Source organism: Peromyscus eremicus, chromosome 8a (genome assembly GCF_949786415.1).
Source record: "Peromyscus eremicus chromosome 8a, PerEre_H2_v1, whole genome shotgun sequence".
In the NCBI taxonomy this organism is placed as follows: domain Eukaryota; kingdom Metazoa; phylum Chordata; class Mammalia; order Rodentia; family Cricetidae; genus Peromyscus; species Peromyscus eremicus.
In genome coordinates this window covers 85,114,776-85,140,536 of record NC_081423.1, presented here as the reverse complement: position 1 = coordinate 85,140,536, position 25,761 = coordinate 85,114,776, and the positions used below count along the sequence as shown (strand labels likewise).

At 47.5% G+C, this 25,761-nt stretch overlaps 1 protein-coding gene across 2 annotated transcripts in view; it reads left to right on the top strand.

The window, feature by feature from the left end:
- The window catches only part of Eftud2 (elongation factor Tu GTP binding domain containing 2), a 43,966-nt gene extending 18,530 nt beyond the window's left edge, over positions 1-25,436 (top strand). For both annotated transcript variants that reach the window (XM_059271879.1, XM_059271881.1), the window contains exons 10-28: positions 1,337-1,503; positions 4,077-4,201; positions 11,511-11,574; positions 11,947-12,037; positions 13,236-13,371; positions 15,343-15,470; positions 15,831-16,024; positions 17,380-17,491; positions 17,835-17,975; positions 19,810-19,911; positions 20,663-20,745; positions 22,307-22,393; positions 22,562-22,688; positions 22,867-22,954; positions 23,442-23,560; positions 23,701-23,795; positions 24,272-24,425; positions 24,582-24,689; positions 24,982-25,436. In XM_059271879.1, coding sequence (XP_059127862.1) covers positions 1,337-1,503; positions 4,077-4,201; positions 11,511-11,574; positions 11,947-12,037; positions 13,236-13,371; positions 15,343-15,470; positions 15,831-16,024; positions 17,380-17,491; positions 17,835-17,975; positions 19,810-19,911; positions 20,663-20,745; positions 22,307-22,393; positions 22,562-22,688; positions 22,867-22,954; positions 23,442-23,560; positions 23,701-23,795; positions 24,272-24,425; positions 24,582-24,689; positions 24,982-25,077 — 2,217 coding nt within the window. In that variant the 3' untranslated portion in view covers positions 25,078-25,436. The remainder of the gene's footprint in view (positions 1-1,336; positions 1,504-4,076; positions 4,202-11,510; positions 11,575-11,946; positions 12,038-13,235; positions 13,372-15,342; positions 15,471-15,830; positions 16,025-17,379; positions 17,492-17,834; positions 17,976-19,809; positions 19,912-20,662; positions 20,746-22,306; positions 22,394-22,561; positions 22,689-22,866; positions 22,955-23,441; positions 23,561-23,700; positions 23,796-24,271; positions 24,426-24,581; positions 24,690-24,981) is intronic.
- Positions 25,437-25,761: the final 325 nt, after the last annotated feature.

Genomic DNA, 25,761 nt, shown 5'->3' with positions numbered 1-25,761 from the left:
TTAACCTACACGTGGTAGAAGCTGAGAACTGGCTCCTGAAAGTTGTCCTCTGACCTCCACGCCACGCCATTACATGAAAACATCCCCATACATAAAAATAAATAACTAGTTTTAAAAGTTAAAAAGAGCCAGGCAGGGGTGGCGCATGCCTCTAATCCCAGCTGAGGCAGGCGATTCTCTGAGTTCAAAGCCAGCCTGGTCTACAGAGCGAGTTCCAGGACAGTAGGAAGTACACATAGAAACCCTGTCTCAAGAAGAAAATAAGAGGAAAAGGAAATCTCACTTCATAGCCCAGGTTGGTCTGGAGCTCACTGTCTAGCCTAGGCTGGCCATGAATTCACAGAGATCTGCCTGCTTCTGCCTCCCAAATACTGGGGTTAAAGGTGTACATCACCACACCCAGCATATCCTCATACATCTTGATGGTCTCGTTGACTCATCTTTGACTAGCCAGAGTTCCTTGTAACAGGCTCTTTCATCCTTTTGACCTACCTCATCGTGTTTTGAGCACTTGCTTCTTTTCTTACACTTGTCCCTGCCCCAGTCCTAAAACCAGCCATTGCTCCAACGGGCTCTGGCTCCCTGTGTAGTGGAGACCACTCTTTAGAAACAAAGATCTGGGGTGCTCATTGCTACTATGAGCACAGCTAAGAAATACCCACCCACACATCTGTCACTCATCTGCACACAGGTGTAGCTTTGTGTGTCTGTGATCACAGCACATGGGAAGTAAGAGGGTTGCTACAAGTTTGAGACAGGCGTGGCTACAGAGTAAGACCTTGCCTCAAAGAAATAAATAATAGTAACAGCAAACAAAGTGGCTTGTTCAGCCAGGCATGGTGGCACATACCTGTCATCCTAACTACTCTGGAGGCCCAGGTAGGAAGACAGCAAATTTTAGACTAGCTTGAGCAACTTAGTGACACCCTGTCTCAGAATAGACTAAAACAGAGTTGGGGATGTAGCTCAGAGGCAACATTTCTCAAATATACCAGACTCCGGGTTTAATCCTTAGGATCACTGAAAAAGATGGAGCCAGGGGCAGAAAGTATATCATTCATCCTAGTACTTCTGAATCCATTAAGTTCTTCCTAGCATTCTAAGTGCTGAGGAGCCTGGGTCTCAGCATTGTCATTGTGTTTACTTACTTCTTAGTCGTGCTGGGTAGGTACCCTTTTACGTTTCCATACCTGCCTTGAGGATGATGCTTCCAGCTGACATCCCCGCCCCAGGCGATTTCCCCCTTGTGCTAAATGCGTTGAGAGTGTCCTCTTTGGCTCTGCTGTAGATGTGCCCTCTGCTCTTGGTTCCGCCTTCAGAGCCCTGTGTTTCTCAGGTGATGCTGAACACAGAACGACTGATCAAGCACGCAGTGCAGGAACGGTTAGCAGTCACCGTGTGCATCAACAAAATCGACCGGCTGATCTTGGAGCTGAAGCTGCCTCCAACAGATGCTTATTACAAACTTCGACACATTGTGGATGAGGTCAATGGATTAATAAGGTATAAGACACCTGGGAGTGGATTTCCTGTTATTAGGAGAGTCTGGCTTATATAAATCTTAATTTTACCCTTGAAGACTTCTGGCATGTGTTGGTGAGTCTGTCACATCTAACAGCACGTGTCAGGTCTCTACAGGACTGCCTCCAAGCCTAACCTCATCAGCTGAGTGTCTTAACCAGCCGTGCAGTAACAACATCTCTGGTTTTGTGATCAATAGACTCTAAGCAGTCTCCCCTTTACCACACACCAACCATGTAAAGTTGGGCAGGTTATGAAAGCTCATTATTTATTTGTTTATTTAGGTATCTAAGTGTTTTGCGTGATGCCTACAGAGGTTTTTTTTTGTTTGTTTGTTTTGTTTTTGTTTTTTTTTTAAAGCTTTAGATTCCTTAAGCTAAAGTTACGGAGAGTTGTGGGTCTCCATTTGAGTGCAGGGAACAACCTAGGTCCTGTGCAAGAGCAATATGCTAGTCTACCTGCTGAGCCATCTCTTCAGCCCCCAAAAGCTCATTTTTGCTTCTATTAAAAAAAGAAGAAACTAGATGCAGTGTGGTAGCATATGCCGATGGTCCCAGCACTTGAGAGGCCAAAGGCAGGAGGATTAGGAGTTGAAGCTAGCTTGGAGTACACAGCAAGTTCTAGGTCGGCCTGTGTAACATGGAGGATGGACCCTATCTCAGAAACTCAAATTAGGGCTGGGGAGATGGCTCAGTGAGTAAAGTGCTTGCTTCATGAAGACCTGAGTTCAGATCCTTAACATCTGTGGAACGAGCTAGGGTGGTACCTCACACCTGGGACCCAGCATGGTGAGGTGGAGACCAGGAAACCCCGTGGCTAGCCAGTAAGGCCAGTTAATGAGCCCCGGGTTCAGTGAGAGACCCTGGCTTCAAAATCAAAGTGGAGAATAATAGAGAATGACACTCAATGGCAACCTCTGGTCTCTGGGTGTACACACCCACATACACAAAATAAATTAATTTAATTTAAAAAATAGGGTTGGGGATTTAGCTCAGTGGTAGAGCACTTGCCTAGCAAGCACAAGGCCCTGAGTTTGATCCTCAACTAAAAAAAAAAAAAAAAAAAAAAGAGAGAGAGAGAGAGGGGCATAATGGTCTCCATCTATAATTCTGGCACTTGGGAGGCTGAGGCAGGGGAATTGCTATGAGTTTGAGGTCCACCTGGGCTACAGAATGAGATACTATCTCAAAAAACAAAAAGAAGGCCAACAAGATGGCTGAGCAGATAAAGGACTTGCACAAGCCTAACTACCTATATTCAATCCCCAGAACCCACGTAAAGATGGACGGAGGAACAGATACCACAAAAGTGTTCTCTGACCTCTACACACATGCCATACACCCACACGGTGAAATTAAATGAGTCGGTAAATTTATAACTAAGTAAATGAAGAATCACCTATGGGGATGTTTAAAGAAATTAAGTAGCTAGTTGGTGTAGCTCCCTTGCCATATGGCACCTTCTGCTGAGTGATGTGGCCTGCACTGTCTTACTGTTAACACAGGCCGTGTAAATGAAGAAATTGCTGTGCGTTCTGCATGAATTAGCTTCTTAAGAAGGTGGAAGGTTTAGGCTCACATCGATAAATATGGGAGATGGCATAGAATTATACATCTAAGTTACTTGGAGGCCCATGTTAGCACAGTCTGGCTGTAGGATACGGTACTGGGTGCATCAGGAGAACACAGCCCATCTTACTCCTTGAGCCCCTGAGCCTCCTGCCGCAGCCTCCCAAATGCTGGGATTACAGGCCTGCATCCTGGCTTCCTGAATGGCTGGCTCTCAAGTTGTTTGAAAAGTTTAGGGGTGGAGTTTAGCTCCATCCTAGAACACTTGCCTACTGTGTGCGGTGCCAGGCTCTACATTCTACAGAATAGTGAGATGAAAGTTTCAGCATGAATTTGTGAAACGAGGCCAAAAAGAATAAGGAGAGTGACGTGGAGAGGAGCAACACTGCTGTTTCTCTCTTTTTTCCTGGTGGTGCTTGTCTGTCCTGTCTTGTCCCTGCCTGGAACTTCCTATAGAGCCAAGGATGACCTTGAACTTCTGATCTCCCCCTCCACACCCCGAGTGCTGGGATAAAAGGCTAAGCTGTCACAACTAGTTTAATGGGTACTGGGGCTCAAACCCAGGGCCTTGAGAGTGCTAGGCAAGCATGGCCCATCCCTTTATGTGACCATTTGTATTGGAATTGAGATGTCTCCTAAATGTATCCCTCTCTGATCACATTAGCTTCATTTGTTCCGAGGTTTTTATCTGTCCTACAGGTTTCCCCCAGTCTGTCCTGTGTGGTTAGCTTTTTCAAGACTGCAGGACGTCCCAGCTCTGGGACATCAGTTTGTTACTGGGAATAAGGGAACAGCTTCATCACGTCATGTTCTTGACCAGGCTTTGGCAGTTTTAAGAATCTTACGCAGCACCTCCTGAGACTGGAGAATGACGACTGTGATGGGGAGCTACCACCCTTCCTTTTGGCAGCACGTTAATGATGCAGCAGAGTCTGGCATGGGGCTCCCTCGAGGCCTGACCCTGGCTCACAGCAGTGTCTGTTTCAGCATGTATTCCACCGATGAGAACCTGATCCTGTCCCCACTCCTGGGCAACGTCTGCTTCTCCAGCTCCCAGTACAGCATCTGCTTCACACTGGGCTCCTTTGCCAAGATCTATGCTGACACCTTTGGTAAGCTCTGCCTGCTGCCGTCTCGCCAGCTCCCCACTCATGTGTCCCCTGTCCTGCAGAATGGCTCAGAAATTGGCTTCCTGTCATACCCTGTGCTTGGGGTGGGGGGAATACTTCATCACTTGTTACTGTCACATTTGGGGCTTCTTTTGGCCTCAAATCCTTTCTTCAGGCTAAGTTGTTTCTAGACAATATTTTTTTTTAAGATAAAAAAATTTATTTTTGGTGTGTGTTTGTGTGTGTGTGTGTGTGTGTGTGTGTGTGTGTGTGTGTGTGCACGCGCGCGCACTCTCACAACATGTATATGCTGTGCCCACAGAGGCCAGAAGAGAGTGTTGGGATCCCGTGTGGAACTGGAGTTACAGATGGTTGTGAGCTGCCATGTGGGTGCTGGGAACCAGCTTGGTTCCAGAGGTGAAAGATCAAGTATTTTCAACTTCTGGATCATCTTTCCAGCCTCCTTTTAAGATGAGAGAGAGAGAGAGAGAATGTTTAGGTTAGAAGCTATAACAGGACGTGGATTCCTTGCAACCAGAAGATGGGTGGGTGTGAGCCGTCTTATATGGGTGCTGGTAACTCACCCCAGGTCCTCTACAAGACCAGTGAGCTCTGTGCAACTGAGCCATCTTTCTACCCTCTATATAACAACAATTTTTGAATAATTAGGAAGAAAATAGGTGTGATGGTGCCAGCCTTTAATCCCAGCACTCAGAAGGAGAGGCAGACAGATCTCTGAGTTTATGGCCAGCCAGGGCTACACAGGAATACCCTGTCTGAAAAAGAGAGCTCATTTTAGAAATAAACATCCCTCCTAGAGTAAGACCTCCTAGAGATTTGTAGAGGAGGAATTCCCTGTGCCCACAAAGCACTGTCAGTTCTTCTCCAGGGTGGACTGACTTTCACTGCTGGTGCTTCTTGCTAGCTTTCCAGCCACCTCTAGGCACATAGAAATGGGATAGGCCTCATTGAGAACGCATATTGGATTTGCAGTTAGCCTTTACAAGCCTCCCTGGCAGGCACTAGTAAATGAATTTATGGATTCCTAGAGCCTCAACACCATATCCCTGGGACCAGTTTCCCTACCCAGTGGACTCTCTGGCTTCCATCTCTGCCTCGCTGATTAACTCTCATTCTCATAGGAGCTGTGAGAGTCCTGTGTGTCAATGTGAGATTTCTATAGAGGGTTGTTGTTACCCTGACGTTAGAGCTGGGGAGATGAGCCATGTCAGAGGTCTCAAAACTGATAGATGGGTCTAGAGAGATGACTCAGTGGTTAAGAGCACTGGCCACTCTTTCAGAGGTCCTGAGTTCAATTCCCAGCAACCACATGGTGCCTCACAACCATCTGTAATGAGATCTGGTGCCGTCTTCTGGCATAAAGGCATACATGCAGATAGAGCACTCATACATAAAGTAAATAAATATTTTTTAAAAATTTAAAGAAAAAAAAACACAAAAACGAGATTAAAAAAAAAGAAGAAGAAAAAAAAAAAAAAACAACCTGGTGGACAGTAGTCCACCACAGCTCTTCTCGCCTGCCTGTTTCGGGGCGCTGCTTTTGTTATCTTGTACTGTTTGGGTTTGTTTTTTTGTTTTGTTTTCTTTTTGCAGTGCCTAGAATTGAATTCAAAAGCTAGGCAAACATTCTATTGTACCCTAAGGATAGATTAGATAGACTAGATAGATTATAGATTAGATAGACAGATTTGCCTTTGGCTTTTTTTTTTCTTTTTTTTTTTCTTTTTGGTTTTTTTCAAGACAGAGTTTCTCTGTGAAACAGTACTGGCTGTCCTGGAACTCATTCTGTAGTCCAGGCTGGCCTTGAACTCACCAAGATCCACCTGCTTCTGCCTCCCAAGTGCTGGGATTAAAGATGTGCACCACCACCGCCCGGTTTTGCCTATGACTTTTTTGCCATAACCATTGTTACAGTTTTGTTATGGTCCCTGCTTTGCTGTTTACTATTATTCATGAAGGAGATACTGGCTGGGTCCTGGGTCCAGTTCATAGTGCCCACTTGACAACTGTCTGTAACTCTAGTTACAGGGAATATGATGCCCTCTTCTGGCCTCCATGGACATTGCATATACATGGTGCACATACATACTTGCAGACAAACACTCATACACATACAATAAAAATAAATCTGTTTTTAAAACAGTATTACATACTTCTGCTTTTCAACTCATCATTGGAACCGTGAGCACATTATTGCTGTTAGACAGTGCTGTTGGTTATTTTTCAGCTGTAAACAAACCATGGGTGGATGGAACTAAGCGTGGAGTCTGAGGTAGCATGTACTAAATGCGCAAGAGGCTCTGGGCTTTATCTCTAGCACCTAAATAAATAAATGGATGGATGGCTGAATGAGTAGAGGGACAATGGATAAAACTGAAATGAGCAGAATTCCAAGAGAAGTTTGTGTGTTTCAATGTCCTTTGTATCAGCATGAAAAACAAAATCAAAGGTTTCTTGAATCATAAGGTAGACATGCTTCAGTTTCTTTATGTTTTTGTGGGTTTTTTTTTTCTTTAGTTTCACTTTGTATTCCAGGTTGACCTAGAACTCAGCATGTTTCCCAGCCTGGCCTCAAACTTGTACCTCACCATAGCTGGCTGAGATGGCATAATTTCTTATTTGCAGAAGGCCCTGAGCCTTGTGAGAAATGGTTACTTGTGTGATGTGATGTCTTAATCCCATTCTAACAAAGTTTGCTTTGAGTCAGAGGGCAGAGCTAGCCACTAGATGACCAAAATTAGCCATAGAGGTCTTTAAGGACTGAGGACAGATAGGAGACAGGACGTAGTAAGGCGAGGCTGAGAGAAGATCTCGGCCCCTTTGGATTGAGGAATGGAAGAGAAAGGAGGTCACTGGTAGCTTCTCTGCTTCCGTGATCATTCAGGTTCTTACCCTGATACCTGACTCCCAACTTTTTATTGATAAATAATAGATAAATGCTTCACCTGGCACCCAACTTGGAGCTCGAATTCACGACCCTGAGATGAAGGGTCTTATACTCTACTGACAGTATCCTTGAATCTAATCTCCTTTGTTCAGCTTTTTTCTGACCATTACCAATAACAGCTTGTAACCAACCCCCCTTAAATGGTAACAAATATCCATAACCAATATTTTGGGAATGTGGGCGTTGTTCTCTAGACTACTTTTTGTTGTCTGGGGGTGCTGGTATCTTTGGGAGAACCTTGAGAAAATTAGAATAAAAATGAAGTCCCAGCTGGAGTAGTCCGGGAGGTTGGACCATCTCAGCCAGCTGCCTTGAAGCTGTTTTGGATGTAGAATTTTGAAAAGACTGTAACAGGCATTTTGAAACATTGGATCACCTGGGCCATCTGTTTTTATTGGTATTTGATCGATCCCCTTGTTCTGAAAATACATAAACTTTTAAAGGTAATGTCTATAGCCAGGATTTCAGGGGGTCTTTTCTGATCAAACCTGATTTTTTTAAAAAACCTGGAATGAATCCACGGCTTCTCATTTCCTGTGGAAATAAAAGCGTAACCTCTCCCCCAAAGTGATATACCTTTTGACTTAAATTTTGAAGTCAAGATATTTTTAAAATATATAGGTTGGTTTAATCTTGCAGCTTTTACAATCCAGTGTCTCTTAGCAGTCAAAAAATTTAAAGACAGTACAATAACATATAGGATCTAGACTGTATTTCCCATATTTATGTAGTTTTTTTATATTACTTTACTCTCTTTTTAAGGACTTTATTATTTAAAACTTTATCTTTTTCATCTATGACTGTATATACTCTTTCATTCTTCTCCCACTCCTATGTGTATTTTTAAACACACTATAACCCGTTTAGAGGCTTTTTTCTGTCTGGATCTGTTTTTACCAAGCATCTGTATTGTTTTTTGATGGTATGAGACAAATCTTAAATCTGGTATGTCAGCTACTGCCAGGTGTGGCTTAGCTTAGTGTATGCTGGTAGTGTATGGCAGCTGGATCTTCCTGCAGGCAGCTTCCAGGAGACGCCTCTGTACCACGGCCTGTGTGAGAGACTGGGAACCCACCAAGGGGCCTAGCTTATGGCTGAGTGTTGTCAGGGCTCAGGCTGGCGGCTCAAGTCCCAAGGCAACAGCTGGGAGAAGTGTCTCTGCATTGAGGCTGGATTAAGAGACATGAGACTAGGAAGTTGTGCCTGGCTCTGTTTCTGTGTGTCTAGAACCGTTTTCTAAGCTCTCTCAGGTTTTATGTGGATGTAGGTGCCCCACGTTGGGCACCATTTGTAGCCAGAGTTTTTCGTCAGGACAGCCGATCAGCTCTGTCCTGCCAGCCGCTCCCAAATCAGAGGCTTAATATTATTTATGAATATTCAGCCGATAGTTTAGGCTTGTTACTAATTAGTTCTTACAACTTAAATTAACCCATATTTCTTATATAATTTCTACCACATGACTCAACTCATGGATATCTCATTTCATACACATCCTGCTTTCCTCTGTGTCTGGCTGGTGACTCCCAAGTCCCAGCATCCTCCTAGTCTGGCTCTCCTACCCAATCTCTTCCTGCCCAGCTGTAGGCCAGTCAGCTCTTTATTAGCAAATGAGAGTAATACGTATTTACAGTGTACAAAGACTGTTCCATAGCAGTTACTCATCCTCTGGCCCCTCCATCAGTGTATGGAGCACTAGCCCTGGGCTCTCGTGTAATCCCAACAGTGTTAGGAAAAGCCACATAGGAACATGTGGAAAGGCTGCACTAAAGGGAATATTCAAGATCATGGGCTCCTGGGCCCTCACTTTTCATATGTGATGTGTAATTATTTTACATAATTACTTACATGTATCACAGAACTTTCTGCTGGAGTTGGGACCCTGGAATCCCACCATGGTGAACAACACCATAAGGTTGTAGTGGAAGCTGGATGCTGAGTAGCTGTTACTGTTAGGTGTAGCTGAAGGAAGGAGGGGAGGGCAGTACCTGTGACCTTCAGCAGGACAGGCTACAGGAAAAAAAGGGCTGACAGGTAGATAGTAGAGAGCCAAGCACATCGGGCTTACAGGATTGGAAGAGGGCCAGTGGAGGCAGGTGTCGTTGTTCCTGGCCTGTGCAGACAACGGTGCACTGTGCCACCAAGGGGAAAAGGTCTATTGGAAACTACTGGAAGACCATTTTCAGGGTGGTGCTCTACACCTGCCATCCCAGCAACCAAGGAAGGCAAGAGGATTGTGAGTTCAAGGTCAGTCTGAGCGACACGAGACCCTTTCTCAAAAAAACACAGAAGTTGAGTGTATATGTCGTTGGCAGGGTGCTTACAAACCTGACAGATAATGTCGGGGCCTGATGGAGGAGGGCTTGAGATCCAGGTACTTGCTTCTGTTGGCATTTAGGAGCTGCTATTAAAGATTGTGTGGTTTTGCCGAGCTGATGAAAGAAGGCCTTCAGGAAGCAACGCCTGTTTGGTATTTTGTCAGTATTCAGAAGCAGGATGATGAATATGGATTATTGTTCTCTGAGATTGGAAAGGAGAGGGATAGGAAGGGTATCTGCTCACTCTTTGATTAAGCACGTATTGAACTTTGAAATGGTAGGTCCTTTATTACAGGTGTTGAGAATTTGTCCCATTTGGGAGATAGTCTTTTTAGGTTTCCTGCCCTGACCTTGACCTTGGAATCCTCCTGCCTCAGTCTGCTGAAGAAGATTACAAACCTGCATCACATTGCGTAGTCGTCTTACAAGTATTTAAGAAGCCGTTGAAGCTGAGAGGGTAGTTTAGTGGTGGACCACTTGCCTGGCAAGTGTGAGGCCCTGGATTTAGTCTCCTGCACTCCCAAGTTCAGTCCAGTGGTGATTGTACCACACTGTAAGAGCAGCTCTAAAGGGCATGGCCAGGTGGGACAATTCATGGGGGAAGGAAAGTTTGGGTATTGGTAAAGTAGGAAAGAAGGAGCAGGGATGGGACTCAGTTGGCAGAGTATATAGCATGCAAGAGGCCTGGATTTGATCCTCAGTAAAACCGGACATGGTGGTACACACATAGTCTCTTGAGAGGAGAGGCAGGAGGATCCAAAATTCAAGGTCATCGTTGGCTACCCAGTGAGTTCAAGCCAGCTTGAGCTACATGAGACTCTTTAAAAAGTTAAAATGAAAAATACAATGTCTGAAGAGTCGGAAGGAGAACTTCATAACTGGCAGGAGGGAAGAAGTAGGTTTGGCCTCATTTGAAATGCAGCAATAGCTGCAATGAGAAAGAAAAGTCTGGAGGAAATGTGGCCTTTGGGAAAGGAGAGTGCCTTTCCTTTGCTGTCCGAGGTAAGGGGACAGCCTGACATAAGAACAGAACAATCTAGGAGTTGGTGTTCTCAGTTCTCTAACTGAATGCTTCAGGAGCTCTGTGCTCAGAGGAGTTTGTTGTTTTGTAAAACTAGGGATGAACCCTAATTAGGGGCTCATACATGCTGGGCAAGCACTCTGTCACTGCGTTATATTCCCCACCCCAGACTCAGAAGTGCATGAATTTTAAAAGTCACGGCTGCTTGCTTCAGTCTGATCGATTTTCACATTGCAGTTAAACTGAAAATACTAATTGGTAAAAGATGAGGCGGGTAGTTGTGTTGCATGCCAGTAAGGTATGCTGAAGAGGTAAGGGTAGGCAGATCTCTGAGTTTGGGGACAGCCTGGTCTACCTGTGAGTTTCAGGCCAGACAGGGTTACACAGTGAGACTTTTCCTTAAAAAAAAAAAAAAAAAAAAAAGGCTGGGCGGTGGTGGCGCACGCCTTTAATCCCAGCACTCGGGAGGCAGAGCCAGGCGGATCTCTGTGAGTTCGAGGCCAGCCTGGGCTACCAAGTGAGTTCCAGGAGAGGCGCAAAGCTACACAGAGAAACCCTGTCTCGAAAAACCAAAAAAAAAAAATAATAATAATAATAATAATAATAATAATACTTTTTTTAAAAGAGTGGCTCCAGTGTTTCCTCTCCAGGACTGGAGACTCCCGGGGATTAGGGCTCCATTCAGTGGCACCTCATGTTGACACTGCAGCTAGATGGCACATGGGTTGCAAAAAGGATGGGTGTCACTGCAGACAGGGCTGTAGATGTCCCTCAGGAGGACACAGGCCATGCTCCTAGGCCCAGGACCTTGCACTTGGGAAGATGCCTCTGCTGCAGCCTTGTCCTCTGTGGACCAGTCCTGTCCCCCTCTGTGCCTCAGTGTCTGGCTGCCTGATTAGGAGTGTCTGGACCTTGGGAGGAGGGAGCTTTAACAACATGCAGCACCTAAAACAGAATTTTGCACTACACTGTTCCAGGAAAATTGTAATTGTGTGCCTTCTCCTATAGGTGACATTAATTACCAGGAATTTGCTAAAAGACTCTGGGGTGACATCTACTTCAATCCCAAGACGTAAGTGTCATGTGGGGCATTACCCTTGTGGACTGGTGATTTGTTTTCCTGATAATGACAAGAGTTTCTGAGACTAAAATCTACTTTTATCTTATGCATGAACCGCCATCTCTCTGCAACTCTGAATGCTTGGCATCATGAGCTGTAGTGGAGGAAGACACCTCCCACCCTAGCCCCCTAGGTCTTCAAGGTCAGGTCAGACGTTCAGGACAGCCATAGCCATAAATCCTCTCAGGAATCCCTTTGGAAACTGTGATCACACAGTGTCCTCCGTCTGCTTGGCTTCTACTCAGATGCAGAATTTAGGCAATGTACCCTTGGGATAAGTCACATTCTCCCTCCTTGGTCACTCACACTTCTTTTTCTCTTTAGGAGAAAGTTCACAAAAAAGGCTCCAACCAGCAGCTCCCAGAGGAGCTTTGTGGAGTTTATCTTGGAGCCTCTTTATAAGATCCTTGCTCAGGTGAGTGTTGGGCCACCTGCTTTAAATCTGCTAGGTCATCATTTGTTTGTTTGTAGTTTGTGTTGACAGGTCCCAGGGGTCTCTGTGTGGTGTGCGTGTTCATGGGCAGCTGCTGATGCTTGTGCATGCATGTGCTTAGGCCAAAGTTTGGTGTCCGGTGTCTTCCTCTTTAGCAGCTGACCTAGTTTTTTTGAAGCAGGGTCATTCACTAAATCTGGAGCTCACCAGTTGATGAACTGCTTGGCCAGTGAGCCTCTACAATCCCTGTCTCCACCTCTCAATGCTGGGATTAGACTTGTATGCAGGCATGCCCAGTTCTTTATGTGGGTATTGATCCCAGCTCAGGTCCTCGTGCCTGTACAGCTTGCATTTTACCCATTCCCCAGCTCCATCATCAACTGTTTATTAAAAATCTTTGAGCCATGCAGTGGTGGCACACACCTTTAATTCCAGCACTCAGGAAGCAGAGGCAAGTGGATCTCTGGTCTAGAAAGTGAGTTCCAGGATAGCCAGAACTATTACACAGAGAAACTGTGTCTCAAAAACAAACAAACAAACAAAAAACTGTCTTCCAAGACTAATAAAATATGGAGGTGTTTAATCAGTGCTGTATCCAGTGGACACACGTATGATAACATGCACACAATGTGTGTGGCCGTTTCCACCCACAAAAGAGAAAAACAGCAATAGAATAAAATAATGACTAAAATTTATCAGTGCTAAAAAAACACTTAGTATCTTGTGTCAGGCTGGAATGGATTAATAAAAGAAATTTACAGAATCTGCCTCTGGAGAGAGACCTTGAGTCTGCAGAGGATGATTTAGTTTGGCCCTGTCCTGACAGGTGGCCTTTTTTGGTTTCTTCCAGTATGAGCCTCTAAATCTGGGCAGTCTTTAAGTAGGAGGAGTAAGAGATTCTTGAGTGGGCTCGATGCTGCTTGTCAGACACCAGGGGGCAGCACTGACGGTAATCAAGTTGAATGCTTAGTTTGTGGGGGATGTGGACTTCGCCGGGTCAGCTTCAGTCCTGAAGGCTAGGTAGCATAGACTCATCCTCCCAATCACACTGTTCTTACCAGGCGCCCTCCCTGTAGAAGACTGCTCGTAAGATTTCTCTTGGGCCTTCCCTCTCGCTCTCGGTGTAATGCCTCACTAGGGCTGTCATTACAGAGCTGACCCAGTGCCTTCTATCTCACAGGTGGTGGGTGATGTGGACACTAGCCTGCCAAGGACCCTGGACGAACTTGGCATCCACCTTACCAAGGAGGAGCTAAAGCTGAACATCCGCCCTCTGCTCAGGCTGGTCTGTAAAAAGTTCTTTGGCGAGTTCACAGGTAATAAATAGCTCAAGGCCCTTAACATTACTCTCCTCATCTGGCAGTCATGGTTCACACCTGCAGTCCTACAACTTGGCAGTTAGATCAGGAGTTCACAGGACACTCTGTGCCACATGATGCCTCAGAAAACATACAACAACAACAGCAGCCTCTTGTGTTCTCCCACAGCTTGCCTTGGAAGCTCCCCTGCAGACAGCGGAGTTGTGAGGGCGTGTGAACTAGCTACAGCAGCCTTTCCCAGCTGTTTTCTGTAGTTGTTTCTGATGTTGGAAAAAGGGATTAGACTTCCCCTATCAAGAGGGTCCTGCAGGTGAAGGAGATGGGTGGCAGGCCCTGGGCTCTGGTGGGTTTACCGAGTCAAGCAGGGAAGACACAGGTGAGGCCTCAGGAGATGTTTGCTTTTCTCCCTCACAGTGACAGATACCTGACAGGAACAGCTGGTTTGGGCTTGTGCTTTAATAGGGTGCAGTATCGTGGAGGGGAAGGCATGGTGGGGTTCGTGTGATGAGAGTGGGAGCCAGACCTTCTTACATCTTCACAGACCAGGAAACGGAGCCAGGCTGTAACTCAAAAACCTGTTTCCCACTTAGCTACTTCTTCCAGCTAGGCCCACCTCCTCAAGATTCTGCAGCCCCCCCCCCCCCCAAACAGAACCCCTACCTGGAGACCAAGAGTTCAAACGGGAGCCTGTGGGAGCATTTCATAGTGTCCTAACAGGGGCTTGGATTCACCCCCTTCCGTCTGCTGAGCTGCTTTCCTCTCTGGTCCGTGGAAGCCGATACCAGCGCAGCAGGAGCACTGAGCTAGCTGAGGAGAGACCTGAGCTTATTTCTGTGTGTTTGAAGCCAGGACCTCGCTATCCAGGCCTGGCTGTCCTGGAACTCACTCTGTAGACCAGGCTGGCCTCAAACCCACATATCCTCCTGCCTCTGCCTCCCAAGTACTGCGATCAAAGATGTGCACCTCCACACATGCCAAGACCTGAGTTTTGATTCTATGACCTGCAGCTTTCAGGGGGACCAGGGGAGACTTCCTGTTTCTTCTGTGACTGATTTTTGTCTATAAATAATGCCAGAAATGGTGGCTCAGCACCTGGTAGACTAATGCAAGATTGTCATGGGTTTGAGACCAGCATGGGCTACATAGCACTTCCAGGTAGGCTGAGTTTCAGAGCAAAGTGCTGTCTTTAAAAATAGCTGTGAAACGGCATGATGGTGCATGTCTAAGCCCAGTGCTCGGGAGGCAGAGGCAGGCAGCTCTCAGCCAAGTCTGCACAGGGACTTCCAGTCCAGCGGGGTTATAGAGTGAGAACTGATCTCAAAGTATGAGTAATAGAGGGCCAAGGCAGAGGGCCTCAGCAACCGTTGATTCTAAGTCTGATGGGAGTTAGGTGTCTGCATCTTTAAAGGTGATAATAGCTCTGGACTGGCCATCAGTCCGAAGATACTGGACACCCATCAAAAGCAGATACACTTGAAGTTAGGACTGTGGCTCATGGGTAGACATCTGGGTTTGATTTTCAGACTGAAGAAGGAAAAAGATTTTACCAATCCCGGTGTCTGAATGAGCAGTCTGTTTCGTGGTTTACTAATCTGTTAGGGAAACAGTAACTTACTGAGTAGAAACATGCAGTTTCTCAAAGGGCGGGCTAATCAGCTGAGGCCTGTCCTAAGTAAACATAGGCTCAGTGTCAGCACTCAGTAAATACTTGGGTTCAGTAAAAGCCTGGATCTCTGTGGCCATGGATTGTTTGAGTCTCTAAACTTTTGTCAGCTGGGTTTTAAGGAATTATGTCCCACTGAAATCTTCTTAAATTTCTGTGACATCAGTGTGACTCCAAAAGTGTGTAGTTTCTTCTCCTAGGAAACTGACTTCCCTAGAAGTGTTAGCTTCCATGTTGAGTTCATACTTCCGTCCACTTCCTCTGTAAGAATGTGGCAGTAATGGCTTCCTCTTTTCCCTCCATAGGCTTTGTGGACATGTGTGTACAGCACATTCCATCTCCAAAAGTGGGTGCCAAACCCAAGATTGAGCATACCTACACTGGCGGCGTGGACTCCGACCTTGGCGAGGCCATGAGTGACTGTGACCCAGATGTAAGGGAACATATTTTTTTTTCTTTTTCCTCCGCCTCCTGGCCGGGAGCATGTTTTATGGCATAGGTTTTCACTCTACCTGAGACTGGCATTACACTCTTGGGAGCCCTCATGCCTCAGCCTCCCTTCTGCTGGGATTGCCAGCCTGTACCACCTGTCTGGCTTGGTTGTCTCATTTGTATTTTTGTTGTGTCCGAATCTCCTGTAGGCCCTTCACAGAGGGAGGGGTAACACACAGTTTGGAGTTTTTCCAGGAGTCCATTTCCTCCTTCGTCCGGCCTTTCTCCTCACAGCTGCTGTCGGGAGGTGCACTACCTTCAGGCTGTGTGTGGTTAGAGCTGTCCTCTGTCCCTCCGCCAGGGTCCCCTGATGTGCCACACTACTAAGATGTACAGCACGGACGATGGAGTTCAATTCCATGCCTTTGGCCGGGTGCTGAGCGGCACCATCCATGCTGGACAGCCTGTGAAGGTGCTGGGGGAGAACTACACTCTGGAAGATGAGGAAGACTCCCAGATATGTACTGTGGGCCGCCTTTGGATCTCCGTCGCCAGGTACTGCACTCTTGACCACAGCCTACAAGGACATATGTAGGCTTCTATCCTGGGACTGTCGCAAGGTGTTAAAAGGAATCCTAGGAAACTCAGCTCCCTGGTTGGTAAAGTGCAGAGTAAGATGTCCCTCCTTGCAATCCTGAGACTGCCCTTCTTCTCCCAGCATTCTATTAGTGTGGTTCACCCGCCTAACCTTACCTGCCTAGCCATAGAACAGTCAGCTTCTTTATTAAACCAGTCATAATGACATATATTCACACAGTGTAAAGGAATATTCCACAATCCCCCTCCTGGCAGATCTGTGGACATCTAGTTCTTAAGGTTGCCAGAGCTGAAGGGCAACTCCTGTTGGAATGTTGGAATCTTTCCTTTTGAGTTTTGAGTGTCTGGATTGAAGCTTTTTTGAGTAGGATTTCTATTTTTACTTTCTTTCCTTTTTAATGTGTGTGAGTGTTTTGCCTGCATGTATGTCTGTGCACCATCCGCATGCTTGGTGCCCAAGGAGGCCATAAGAGGCCTTTGGATCCCCTATAACAGGAGTTATAGACAGTTGTGAGCCTCCATGTAGGTGCTGGGAATCAAACTGAGGTCCTGTGGAAAAGCAGCCAAATGCTCTCAGCTGCTGGGTCATCTCTCCTCTTACCCACTTTTCATCTCTTCTCTGTCCCTTAACTTACTGCTTCAGCTTTCTTCCCAAAAGCAGTTGTTTCTGTACGTCCACCGTCTGTTCTTTGGCTGAGTCCCTGGGACATCCCTGTCTGTTGAATCAGACTTAGCTTGGGCCTCTGGGCGATTTGTCTTCAGGTAACAAGCAGAACCAGAGCAATCCTGCTGGTAATAATGTGGCTGCTATGCCTCAGCGATGGCCCCTTTCCGTTCTCCAAATCCACCCTTCTCTCTAGAAGGCAGAAGAAAATTGAAGAGCTCAGAAATGAAAGGATCTATGTTTTGGCAGTCCCTTACATTGGATAAATCTTAGGCCATAGCTATTTTTATTTTTTTATTTTTTGTTTTGTGATACAGGGTCTCACTAATGTAGCCCTGGCTTTCCTGGAACTCACTGTGTAGACCAGGCTAGCCTCTAATGCACAGAGGTCCACCAGGCAGTGGCATTTTGCCAGGAGTCTCTACTGGGAATTAAGCTTTCCCATTACATCCTCATACACTACACGCTGCATAGCACTTGTCCTGTGAGCTTATGTGATTGTTCATCACATCTCTCCCCGCTAGAGTGGATCTGTGTTACTCACCTCTGCTCCTGGATCTGCGCCTGGCGTGTAGCAGATGCTTGGTACATTTTTATGGAGTGAATGCTCTGATTAAGTTCTATGCCCGTTTATTGGATGTTCCTCCAGGTACCACATTGAGGTGAATCGTGTTCCTGCTGGCAACTGGGTTCTGATTGAAGGTGTCGATCAGCCGATTGTGAAGACAGCGACTATAACTGAACCCCGAGGCAATGAGGAGGTAGTGTTTCTGAAAGGGAGCACATTGAGCTAGAAGGGCACAGGGAGCCGTAGCCACGTGAGCCAACAAGCTTTGAAACACAAAAGGTCCTAATCCACAGTCACTGCTACTTCTTGGCTAGGCCCTAGCATGCGTCCTCACCCTGCCACATTCTAGGAATTAGGAGACATGCTTCTTGTTCTTCCCAGTGCTGTGCCAAAATGCCTGGAGCAAATGGCCCTTTAAATTGGGCCCCAGCTGTACCATGGTTCTCGGTTGAGGAATCAAGACTTCAGCTTCTCCCTTAGGCCTGGGCCTTCTTGCCTACCCCTGAGGCCTCACTCTTCTGTATTTTGGTTCTCAGGCTCAGATTTTCCGGCCCTTGAAATTCAATACCACATCTGTTATCAAGATTGCTGTGGAGCCGGTCAACCCCTCAGAGCTACCCAAAATGCTTGACGGCCTGCGCAAGGTCAACAAGAGCTATCCATCACTCACCACCAAGGTATGTGCAAGGCCTGCAGTAGCTGCCAAGCCATACCCGCCCCAGCTAACTGCTGTGTGGCACTGTGTGGCACTCAGAAGGTGTTCCTGATCTGTTGTTTCCCACAGCCTGGTTCGTGGACAGTGCTCACCTGTTGCCATTTAAGGGCTAGACAAAACTGGAGTGTGTGTGTTTCCTCAGGCGACTTTAGATAGACTATTCCTTAAGAGGCACCCAGTTTGAATTGGTTTTCTAGAAAAATGAGAACCAGGTGTGGTGGTAGACCCCTGCAATCCCAGCATGTACAAGGTGGAGTCAGGAGGGTGCAGAAAGCTCAGGGTCAACCTCAGCTACATAGGGAGTCGGATGCCACTGTGGGCTACAGACAGGGCTGGAGAGATGGTTCAGCGGTTGAGAGCATTGGCTGCTTATCACCGTCCGTAACTCCATTTCCAAGGGATCTGAAGCTCTTTCCGGCCACCCAGGTGCCAGGCATGCATGTGGTGCACACATACAAATGCAGGCAAAACACCCCCACGCATCATAACAGAAAATTAAAACAAACAAAAGTGGCTGATCTTGTACACTCTTGAACCTGCCACCATACTATTTCTGAGAGGCAGGAAGGGAGAGTTAAAGGGCTAGCTTATATTTTTGGATATAAGGTTGGGGTTTAACCTGGATGGCCAAGGTAGGAATCAAGTCAGTGACAACATACTCAGCAGCACTATGCTAAATGTTCCCAGTGTCTTAGGGACGGTATTGTCCTCTGCATTCTTATTTTGGGGACAGACTTTGGTTTTTCGAGACAGGGTTTCTCTGTGAAGCTTTGCGCCTTTCCTGGAACTCACTCTTTAGACCAGGCTGGCCTCAAACTCACAGAGATCCGCCTGCCTCTGCCTCTCGAGTGCTCGGATTAAAGATGTGTACCACCACCACCTGGCGGGGACAGACTCTTACTGTGCAGTATAGGTTGACCTAGAACTAGCTATACAAATCAAATTGACCTCAGGGTAAATCTCCTGCCTCTGCCACCTGAATACTGGGGTTACAGGCATACCACCACACCCAGCTTTTTTTCTTCCCTTTTTTGGGGGAATGTGGGGTGGGATGTAGATGGTGCTAAGGATTGAATCTAAGGTCTCAGTCATGCAGAAAAAATGCTTGACCACTGAACTAGCCCTAGCTGTCCACTGATTTGTTGTTGTTTCAAGACAGGGTTTCTTTGTGTAGATTTTTTTTTAAAATAATTATTTTTTTAAGTTTATTTCATGTGCATTGTGTGAAGGTGTCAGGTCCCTGGAACTGAAGTTATAGAGAGTCATGTGCTGCCATGTGGGTGCTGGGAATTGAACCCCAGTCCTCTGGAAGAGCAGTCAGTGCTCTTAACCACTGAGCCATCTCTCCAGCCCCTTCTTTGTCTAGCTTTTGGAACCTATCCTGGAGCTCACTCTATAGACCATACTGGTCTTGAACTCACAGAGATCCACCTGCTTCTGCCTCCCAAGTGCTATGGTTAAAGGTATGCGCCACCACTGCCCAGCTACAGTGAACTTGTTAAGGAGCTGAAACAGGCTGGGCAGTGGTGGTGCACACCTTTAATCCCAGCACTTGGGAAGCAGAAGCAGGCAGATCTCTGTGAGCTCGAGGCCAGCCTGGTCTACAGAGCAAGTTCCAGGACAGCCAGAGCAACACAGAGAAACCCTGTCTCGAAAACAAAAAAAATCTGAAACGGTCACTGCTTCTGGTAACGAGTTATAGTATCTTCATCTCTCGTGCCTCGGTTTTTGTTTACATCTGCTGTGTCCAAGACAGGAGGGTGAGGGCCATGACTGCTGCGGCCACTGTGTTTCAGGTAGAAGAGTCTGGTGAGCATGTGATCCTGGGCACTGGGGAGCTCTACCTGGACTGTGTGATGCACGATCTGCGGAAGATGTACTCAGAGATCGACATCAAGGTGCCCCTTCCCTTAGCCTGGCTTCTAGTTCCAGAGGGATGGCCTAAGTAGCCAGACCCTCAGCCCCTGGATGCCCACTGGACCCTTTTGTAGAAAGCACTTCCTGCTGCTCTTTGTCAGGAAGATTCTAGAGAATGGGTTTACCCTGTTTACTAAGTCATTTTCAATGTCATGTGTTTAAAGTCAAGGCTCCCAAGCCAGAGTTATTCTTGTCCCTTCATTAGGAAAAGAACTACCTAATGATTGACTCAGAGTGGGTAGTGTCATGGAAAGGGGGAGCTGACTCTCAGGGCTTATCACCAAGTCTTGACCTAGCATCTTGAACCACACATGGCATGGCACTGTCTCCCAGTCAAGACATACTCTCTCCGAGGTCCTGTCCCTCTAAGACACTTTTACTCCTAGGGCTGTGGCTTGAGGATGGAGCAGGTACTCAAGGGTCTCTAGCACTGTTTCTGTCATACCCCCAGGGGTTATTCAGTGACTAGCAGGTATCAGGAACTTCCTTGGACCATAATTATAGCCCTAGTTTTAGAGCTTAGTTTGAGCCCCCATTTACTCCTGACTTGGAAGTAGTTTCTCTACTCCCTAGCTCTTTGGTAGTAGTGTGGTAGTTTAGCCTACTGTTTGCAGAGCCGCTTAGGGGTTTTATGCAGAGGAAGAGCAAGGGTGCTTCAGAATTCCCTAGGTAGAACTCTGTCCTTCCAACAAAACTCAATTTTACCTCGATTTTTTTTTTCTCATTGCCTAGGTGGCTGACCCAGTTGTGACATTCTGTGAGACAGTGGTAGAAACATCCTCCCTCAAATGCTTTGCTGAAACACCCAATAAGAAGTAAGCAGGAGGTGGAGGCAAGGGGGAGCACTAGGAAACAGACATGAACAGATACAACGATGTGTGTATGGAAAAAAGGCCACGAAAAAACCCATTACTCTGTACACTTTTCTTGTCTTTTTAAGACAGAGGCTCACACTGCAGCTCAGGCTGACCTGGAACTCATTGTGTTTATCTCAAGAAAAAAAAAAAAAGGTGGAGAGTATGTGGAAAGGAAGACACCCAACAACATCAGCCTGTACACACATACATGTAAACACACACACACAAATCCTCAAAGGAAGAGGCTAGGTGTGGTGGCAAATGCCTGCAAATCCCATCACTTGGGAGGTAGCGGTGGGAGGATCAGGAGTTCTAGGCCAGCCTCAACCATATAACAAATTTGAGGGCAGCCTGGGCCATGTGAGATTCTTTATATAAAAGGGGGAGGGGCATGGTGGTATACACACCTTTAAACAGATGTGGTAAGATCTCTCCATACAGAACTCCAGGGTCAGAGCTACATAGTGAGGCTCTGTCTCAAAACAAACAACACCAACAAAAACCCAGGCATGGTGGTTTAAATCTAGGAGAATTGCTGCAAGTTCAAGGCCAGCTCCATCTATATAGTAAGTTCGAAGCCATCTGGGGCTAAACGTATGACCTTGTCTTGGGGAGAAGAAAAAAAAGAAAGAAAATGATGGGAACTGGGAACGCTGTACTTGGTACTTGGAACTAACAATCTCATCCTCTCCCACACTCACTTCACCCTACCCCAACCACAGCTTTTGTAGCAGTAGAGACTTCTGAGATGGGTGGGGGCTGCTTAGATACACAACTTTATTCCAGACTGCATCCCTTTCTGCTCTGACATTCCTTCCTGAGAATTTCCTAGGTGCCACGTCAGCTTTGGGAAATCTGCCCTACGTATTAACTGTTTTTGCTTGTTTGTTTATATTTTGGGTGTTTGTTTTGTTTTGTTTTTTGAGACAGAGTTTCTCTGTGTAGTTTTGGAGCCTGTCCTGGATCTCACTCTGTAGACCAGGCTGGCCTCAAACTCACAGAGATCCACCTGCCTCTGCCTCCGAGTGCTGGGATTAAAGGCATGTGCCACCGCCACCTGGCTGCTTTTTCTTTTTTAGTGGGTCTGGAAGTGGAGCCTAGCTCCTCATACATGCTAAAAACATGCTGTCCTGCCAGGCTACACTCTCCGTCCCCAGCCTTACTTTTCAAGAAAGAGCAGACAGAGGGGCTGGTGACACGGCTCAGTGGTTAAGTACTTGTTGCTCTTGCAGAGGCACCAAAGTGTTCTTTCCAGCACACACATGGTGGCTCACAGTCCCAGGCCAGGGCATCTAGCACCCTGTCTGGCTCCTTTGAACACTGCACACATGTGGTGCCTGTGCATAAATGCAAGCAAAACTTCTCATACACATTTAAACACAAAACAAATGAAAGAAGACAGGGCACCCTTTGCTGCCCCCTGCCTCTAAGTCTCCCATTTCTGGAACTCTCAGAGGGCTGTGTTGTCGCCCTGCTCATCCTATGACCCCTTCTCACTGCTCCTGTCCTTTCTGACCAGGAACAAGATCACCATGATTGCTGAGCCTCTTGAGAAGGGCCTGGCTGAGGACATAGAGAACGAAGTGGTCCAGATCACCTGGAACAGGTTAGACAGGGCGCCACTTCCAGGGCTCACACTACGGCTTCCTTGCCTGGTCCCTTGACGCCATCCATCCTTCTTTGCTGTTCTGGATATGATGGGCAGAGTGGGTTACTATATTCCAGAAAGGAAGGATCTATGGCCTCAGGAGCCACTTTCTCCTCTTTCCTCCAGGAAAAAGCTGGGAGAGTTCTTCCAAACAAAGTATGACTGGGATTTGCTGGCTGCCCGTTCCATCTGGGCCTTTGGTCCTGATGCTACAGGACCAAACATCCTAGTGGACGACACATTGCCCTCAGAGGTAGAGTAAACTGGTGGAAGGCTGGGAGGCCTGCAAAGTGTTCATCCTTGATTGAAGAAACTGTAGTGTCCTCTTCCCTGTTCAAAGAGTGGCTTCTCACAGCCATACTTTTCTCCTCCTTCTGAACTCGGTGCCTGTTGTCAGTGGACTGCTAAGGAGGCCTGATATTTCTGTGCAGGTGGACAAGGCACTCCTCGGCTCAGTGAAGGACAGCATTGTTCAAGGTTTCCAGTGGGGAACTAGGGAGGGACCGCTCTGCGATGAACGTAAGTCCTCCGGCGACCTCCTGACTCCATTCCCAGGACACTTGCTCTAGCCAAATGAGGTGATGAGCTAGGGATGGGCTTCCCATCTTTGGGACCCAGTAGGAAGAGCAATTTTGCTCTTAATTCCTGAGTAGAACCTGTCTTTGGTATGTTGAGAAGAGATACACGAGGGTAATCAGGTTGGAGTGGTTTGTGATGCTAGACTGCGTGGGACCAAATACAATTTCTAGAACATAGTCTGTGTGCAGGAAACAGCTGTTCAGAACCAGCACATAAACTTGTAAGGAAGCTCCATTGTCATAGCGCGGCCTAAATCAAATGCTAAGTCCGTGTTCAACTGCTGACCTGTTTGCTGCTGGCCTTGCCAATGTGATGTGATATTTGTATCATATCTTTGGGCAGCTGCACTGTGGCCTCAGTATAGCAAGTTACCCTGCTGTTCTGCCATGTCCCTGTGACTAGCCCCAGCTCTCCCATCTCCTTTCAGTGATTCGGAATGTCAAGTTTAAGATCCTGGATGCAGTGGTTGCCCAGGAACCCCTCCATCGGGGTGGAGGCCAGATCATCCCTACAGCCAGGCGGGTAGTCTACTCTGCCTTCCTCATGGTGAGTGGAGCTGTAGGGAACTGGACAGAAAATTAAGTGGAGGTCCAGGCAGAGGCCACAGAAGGATCCAGAAGGTCTGGAGACCCTTTATGTCCTCACTCTGTCTTCCTCAGACTGAGCCCTGTCTTGCTCTGTTGCAGGCCACTCCTCGTCTGATGGAGCCTTACTACTTTGTAGAGGTCCAGGCCCCTGCAGACTGTGTGTCCGCTGTTTACACAGTCCTGGCCAGGCGCAGGTGAGCAGCCTGTTGTTAGGGAGGGTATTTGAGAGCAAGAAGTCCCTTGGCTGCTGAGGGCGGGGAAGGAGGAGATGGCCCCAGCCATTGCTCTCCTCACCTTTCCACTCCAGAAGACCACGAGCTTGTTTTCCACAAGGAAGTAGGAGAACCGAGGCAGGCCCTAGCTTTACCATAGGCAGTGCCTGGGATTTCTTCTTCCCCTCCCCCACTCCTGTGAGAGTTCTAAAATGAAGAAGTGATGGGGTTGTCCATAGGATCCCATCTCTTCAGTATCCTTTCCCTTTCCTCCTCTCCAGAGGTAGCTGCTCCTGTGGCTTCTGCTAAGAGCCCCAAGCCAGTCCCCTCTGCAGAGCATGTTTTATCCATCTTTGATGGTGCTGGGCTAAGATACGCAGAGGGGCGAGAAGACCCATTGCCCCTTGCCTTGTTGGCTGTGTACAACTAAGGCCTTATCTTTTGTCTTTCTCTCTCAGGGGGCATGTGACTCAGGACGCACCCATCCCAGGCTCCCCTCTCTACACGATCAAAGCTTTCATCCCAGCCATCGACTCTTTCGGCTTTGAGACTGATCTCCGCACTCATACCCAGGGGCAGGCCTTTTCCCTGTCTGTCTTCCACCATTGGCAGGTGAGGAAACCTGGCCAACTTGGGCTCCCAGGTCAGCAGACTGCCCTCCTTGCCAGTTCCTCTTCTGTCCTTTCTCAGCCCTGGAGAAGATTTCTGCTTCTGGGTCTGAATCCTCTGGGAAGCTGCCTTGACTACCTGAATCTCTTTGCGTCCTAGATTGTGCCTGGTGATCCTCTGGACAAGAGCATTGTCATCCGCCCTCTGGAGCCCCAGCCAGCTCCTCACCTGGCCCGGGAGTTCATGATCAAAACCCGTCGTAGGAAGGTATGTGTTCTTTAAACCATTGCCATCCCTCACCCCCCAGGGCCTCCATGGGAGTTATGTGTGGTCTTTCTTCCTCTTGGAGGGTAGTGTACTGCTGTTTGGAAAGGTCAGTCCCTCGGGGAAGCAGACCTAGGACCCAAAGGAAACAGGAGCTGTCACAGTACCTTAAAGGCACAAGTTCTCAGACAGTCTTGACCAGCCTTCTTCCCCGTCAAGCACGGGTCTGGATGCCCCTATGCTCGGTTACCCCTCCTGAGGAGCTCACCCTAGTGTCTGACTCCATTCTCCACAGGGCCTGAGTGAAGATGTGAGCATCAGCAAGTTCTTCGACGATCCTATGTTGCTAGAGCTCGCCAAACAAGACGTTGTACTCAATTACCCCATGTGAGTGCCGGGGCTGGCGCTCCTGCTCCCTGCAATGCCTACGGCTCTGGACTCAAGCTGAGACCTGTGTAATTGGGCCTTCATGCTGTGAGCATCTGGGAACTGCTATGGGCCCCTCTGAACAACCCAGAAACCTCCATGCCAGTGTCCCAGGGAGGAAGGGGCATCTGGCCTCCTGGATCCTTCTATGGCCTCTGCCTGGCTCCATTCCCAAGGAACAGAGGAGCTTGGGCCCAGAGAAGAAGAACGAGAACAGGATGAAAGTGTTTAACCCCAGGGGCCTGTCTTCAGGATTTACATGGAATTTTTATTTCTTACAAGTCCATCCTTAGCCATGGTTTGTAAATGAACAGAACATTCTGACCTCTGCCTTGGTTGCTGCTTTCGTTCACCCTTACCCCAGCCTCTGCCTGTCTAATCTGAGCACTTACATTCTGGGTATGTGATTTCCCATGGGCATCACTGCCTCTGCTCCCAGCTGCAGCTGCCTTCCCGACTGGGTCCCTAGGGAAGCAGCCCGTGGTGGAAGGAATGCCTGTGTCTGATTCAGTGTTCCCATGAGCCTCGGGGCCCCCTTCCCAGCCCCCACTTTCCCATTCCCGTTCCAGCCTGCTTCTGACTGGACATGAGGTGGTACAGGAATGGCTGGGACCCTGGGAACTGAGGGCTGTCCTCCTAGGAGACTGCT